General features: G+C 41.1%; 1 protein-coding gene across 1 annotated transcript in view; it reads left to right on the forward strand.

Moving 5' to 3' along the window:
* The first annotated feature begins 3454 nt into the window (after positions 1-3454).
* The window catches only part of LOC120516337 (tumor necrosis factor receptor superfamily member 11B-like), a 46952-nt gene continuing 45314 nt past the window's right edge, over positions 3455-5092 (forward strand). The window contains exon 1 of the mRNA XM_039737939.1: positions 3455-4130. Within this exon, the coding sequence (XP_039593873.1) occupies positions 4098-4130 (33 nt within the window). The 5' untranslated portion in view covers positions 3455-4097. The remainder of the gene's footprint in view (positions 4131-5092) is intronic.

The following is a 5092-nucleotide window of genomic DNA, read 5'->3' on the forward strand; positions in this document are numbered from 1 at the left end:
TGTAAGGCCGTGCTATAAAAAGCCAGGGCTTCCAGAAACCATGGATTCTGGCACTTCAGTCAATCAATCGCATCGGTTGTGCAGTAGTGGCTAAGCGAGATTCTCTTTTTGTTTTTTTTCGTTTTGCCAAAGTGCTCACCTACAATAGTCTATCAGCGGCTAACTGAGTTTCTTTCTCCTTGGTGGTTTTGTTTTGCCGATGTGCTCGCCTCACTTGTGTATTAGTGGCTAAGAGAGTTTCTCTCTTTTCTCTGCGGTTTCACTTTGGCAACAGAGTCGCTTTCTTTGAGCTTCACGCTGTAGCTTCGCACTTCCAGGCCGGACAGACAGAAACATGCACTTCCACATGTAGACATTTATATATAAGATACCGTATATACTCATGGAGAAGTTCTCCCGCGGATAAGTCAAGACTTGATTTTACCATATAATTTCTGGTATTTTATAATGTTGGTCAGAGAAGTCGAATGGGGAAAACTCACACTATTGGTCCAAGAGATTATGATATGCTGAGAGAGTTACCACGGAGGACATGGCCTTTTCTTTTCTATGTGGGTGCAACAATGCACTGTATCAGCATGTGCTCCTGTGTCCACACGGTAACACCCTGGACTATTACGAGGCGACATTTGCACTGTTTTGTGTTTTTTTTTGTATCTCACACCCTCATATACCTTTATTGTAAGAGCATCTCTTATCTACGATGGAGCATTTGATCAGAAAAAAATATGAAGCTGGTTTTAAATTAAACGTCACTGAAGTAGCGAAAGAAATTGGTAACTGCGCTGCTTCAACAAAATTTGATGCGTCTGAGAAACTGGTGTGAGATTGGATGAGACAAGAAGAGGTTAAAAAAGAACAAATAAATGAGTGTCGCATTTTTGAACGGGTGTATAAGTCGGGGTCTGATTTTATGATCGATTTTTCGGCTTTCAAGACCCGACTTATACACAGATATATACGGTAACTGAATTTTTCATCTAATTTTATATATTTTTTTGGTTTTAAAATGTTTTAAATTCTATTCTTATCTTGTGTTTTTAGTTTTTTGTTAGTATAGCTGATATTGTTTTCACCCTTTTTTGCATTTTGTTTTTCATTTTTCTGGATTCAATAAGGTTATGCCAAGTACTACATTCAATTATTTCTCATTTTGTGCTTTTACAAATAGTATCGAATACACTAAGATGAAAGTCAATGCCATGTTTTTATAATATAATTCAATCCATGTGAATGTCCCCATAGGATTAATAAAGTATCTATCTATCTATCTATCTAAGAAGCACCTACAGCGATGCACGTCCGTCTGTCTGTCTGTCTATCCGAATGAAAAAACTCGGCTTCTGGTGTCCCTATTCTGTTGAAATTTATCACACTTACTCTCCAAAAAAATTTGTTGAGACAGTTCAGTTTTCGTTAAAGTATCTCAAACAGATCGTGCCTTACAAGGTTTTGAGATTTCAAAATCTGCGATAGAAAAGCATTGGCGAATCTGCAAACACGCATACCTTAACTATAAAATAGCCTGTTGTTTCAATTTTACCTCGACAGCGGTTACACCAACTTATATATTGTGCAGATTTTCCTCCCCAGTTCAAAACCAGAGAAAGGGCGTGCACATGCGAGCAGCTCTAGCAGCTTACTTACAGCAACCACTCCTGCTTCTTTAGATAAGTTAACCATAAATGTACAAAAAAAAAAACAAAGTCACTTCTCTGAAAATGGACAAACGAGAAGTTCGGAGAAATAATTTATTTACTGAGCTAAACCAGGAGAGGCATGTAAAAAATTATGCCTGTTTTATTCTTTTCTAATTCTATAATGTATTTGGTTTATCAATATTATTTGGCTAATTACTTATTTTATGTTAATTTAGTTTCTGTGTATGCAATTATGTTCTCTTATGTTCTTTGAACGCTAGGGCCAACTGTTCATTACCATGAAGAGACGGCCCCAGCCCTATAAAGGCAGCCTGGTGAATTGAAGTGCCTTGCGGCTCATCCAGGTGTGCTCTGGTGAAGCTGATTTTCTCTTTCCTGTTAGTTGTATGCCCTTTATGTTCTCTCGATGTACTGGTTTTGCTACCTTTATGCTTGTTGATTGGATTACACTTGGACTGAACTCCTGTGACTTGTTCACATGAGGATTGACTTTCAGGCTAATCCATTTAATCTATTTTTATTTATTTTATTTTTTTTGTTCTTTTGAGCTTTTTGTTCCTCATCCTGTTCCAGTGTGGTGCTGAAGTGACACCTACTGCATTTGGGTCCCAATCCAGGTGGTTCAGGGTGTGGTGGGCAATGTAAGGCAATGCTCTCCACCAACCATTGAGTTTTTTGGTGATATTTTCTATTTCTAAATCTATATCCATTTGTGTGAAACCTGTCACGTCAGACCCAGGAAGACTCCAGGCTGGAATGGCTGCCCATTAAAAGTAGTGAGTAAAGAGTCTGTATACTTATGCCAATGGGATATTTCAGTTTATATCCACCTTAATAAAAGGATGTCTGTGTGTCTGTTGGTCCGTCCAATTGCTATGTGTCTGCCATTCCAATAGATGGCGCATCACAAACATTAACACTCCCTTTATGAATCCCATTTCAAATAGCATGTAATATAGATCTATGCATTGCAGTTGTTATTCCAAAAGATGACATGTCACAAATATTAAAACTTTTACAAATCCCATACTGAATGGCATATAACAGAGACACACACATTGCATCTGCCATTCCAACAGATGGTCTCACTAACATTTGTAGTAATGAATGCATTTTATTACTACTAATGTTTATCATGCCCCAGCTGTTAGAAAGAATACATACAATACATTTTTACTACATGCATTATAAAATACATTCTTAGATTTCAACTTGTAATATGTGTGATGCATCATCTGTTGGAATGACAAATGCAAGGCATTTTATTACTACATGCATTACAAAATCCACTCCAACTGATGGTGCACTGCAAACATTAACACTGAGGTCTATATCGATGACTTAGATTAGAACTCATCTTAGACAGGTAACAGAGCTAGTTTTTCATAAATATGCAAATATTCCTAAAATCCTGTGTTCGCTTTGTCATTTGGGGGTACTGAGTACTGCTTGATGAGGGACATAACAAATTTAAATGATTTTAGCACAAAGTAATACCATAGCAAAGTATGTAGATATTGAAGGAGCCTGAATACTTTATGGAGGTGTGGACATGAGAACACCAGTAACCTTTTCATTCCAATGTCAAGTAGGGAGATACAGCAGAATATCACAGCAGAATATCAGCCATGCAATTACTCGATGGTCTGCGGTGCAACTTCCCCGTCCACACTGTCTATAGGTCGCCCACTGGTCTACTGTGACATTGCGGAGGACTTCCAGTGTCACTTTATCCCCTGAGGCGTGGACGGATCGATATCTCACAGCATTCATGCAGTTTTTTTCTCTCTATTTTACTTGTATTTTATCGCTGTACCGTTTTGTTTCGTATTGTTAATCCGCTTTATAAAAGTGCGGTGGTCACTTCTGTACTTGCACCGCCGCTTTACCCCTCAGATGCCCACGTGCCACTCACGAATGCTCGGAATTGATGTGTGCGCGCGCACCTGTCCGCGTCTCGGTCGCGCGCCGGGGGCAGCGATTTACTCCACAAAGAGCTAAAAGGAGCTCAACTCCAGCGAGGTATTGGAGGCAAATCATCTCGTTTCTGTGAAAAAGGAAGAACGCATTTAACTGAAGCATTCAATTCTTCACTATCGGTGGCTCCTTAGAACACGGGGAATAAAACGGATCCCCTTGATGAGCTCTGATGTCTGGCCAAATGCTGTAGCCCAGTTTTAAAATGATACATGCACGGTGTCACGCAAGGGTAAAGTCTAAAAGTTTTGGAAGGAGCTATTGTTGCTGGTAACTAAAAATAATCTAAAGTGGGCTGGGCAACTGCAACCATTTTCTTCCCCTTTTTAAATTAGTCTATAAGTATGGGATCCCAGGCGCTGCTCAGCCTACTTCTTTTCTCTCCAGTCGGCTGTCTTCTTCTCCTCCTCCGACGAAAGACGAGCTTGTCAGTACGCTGAGGTCACCGTCCCAGCCGCAATGAGGGGTTTGTGTTGTACACAAGTGATGATGGTGAGTAAGGAACGCGACTTCCTTCTCGAAACGATCGCCACTGCCTTTTCCTGTAGAACTGCGCTGCACTTCTTCAGCAGACTGAGCGGCCGCGGCGCTTGTGTGATAGAAAGGAGCGAAGAGCGCAATGCGACATCAAAAAGGAGCAGACAAGCGCTTGGTGTATTTACACGGGGTCCACAGGTCACCAACGACTCGGTTGGGCAAACGCGTGCGCCTGCGATTCTTTGTTTGATCTGATTGTTTTTTATTTGCAAGATTTTGCATTTTTTTTACGTGGCCAGCCGCGCACTTCTGCAATTTATGATTAGCGCGCTTTGTTTCGGTCGAGGCACCTGCGTGCGCTCGGAAGTTTCGTATCGGAGGTAATGACGTCAGTTACGTGTCAGTCCGAACAGATGTCGTCTCTGCTAACGTGTGAAGCTCGGAAACACCTGTCACCTTATGACTAGGGCCCTACTACAAGTTCACATAAGGCTCCGTAATTCTTCCTGCTCGCATCGCTCCTGCAGATTATCGTGTCCTTTCGGGGGTTTTAGATCCGTGTTGTTCGTACCTCTTTCATTTATCACTGACACTTAATGCAGGTGAGGCTAATGGCCCACTGCTAATTGATCCAGCGATGGACTGTTTCCTGCCCTGCGCCAGTTTGTCCCGGGATGGCAGGCTCCGGGCTCCTGACTAGAATTAACGGATTTTGATAATTTTACGTAATTGTACCTTTGCTGCCGTACTGGTGTCAGCCCCGCTGCGAATGTGATAAAAAATTTGATTTGACTTTGAATATTCAATTCATTGATTTGTGTTCTGAGTTGATTTCTGGAAGACGTTGAGGAGCATCTCTCAGGAGCCCTCAGACCAGCCACATTGCCTTGGTTTGTTCTGTAATGGGCTATGCTTCGTATGAATAACTTTGTGATAGGTTTAACATCTGTATTTTATATAGCGCCCTTCACATCTAT

Source organism: Polypterus senegalus, chromosome 16 (assembly GCF_016835505.1).
Source record: "Polypterus senegalus isolate Bchr_013 chromosome 16, ASM1683550v1, whole genome shotgun sequence".
NCBI lineage: Eukaryota > Metazoa > Chordata > Cladistia > Polypteriformes > Polypteridae > Polypterus > Polypterus senegalus.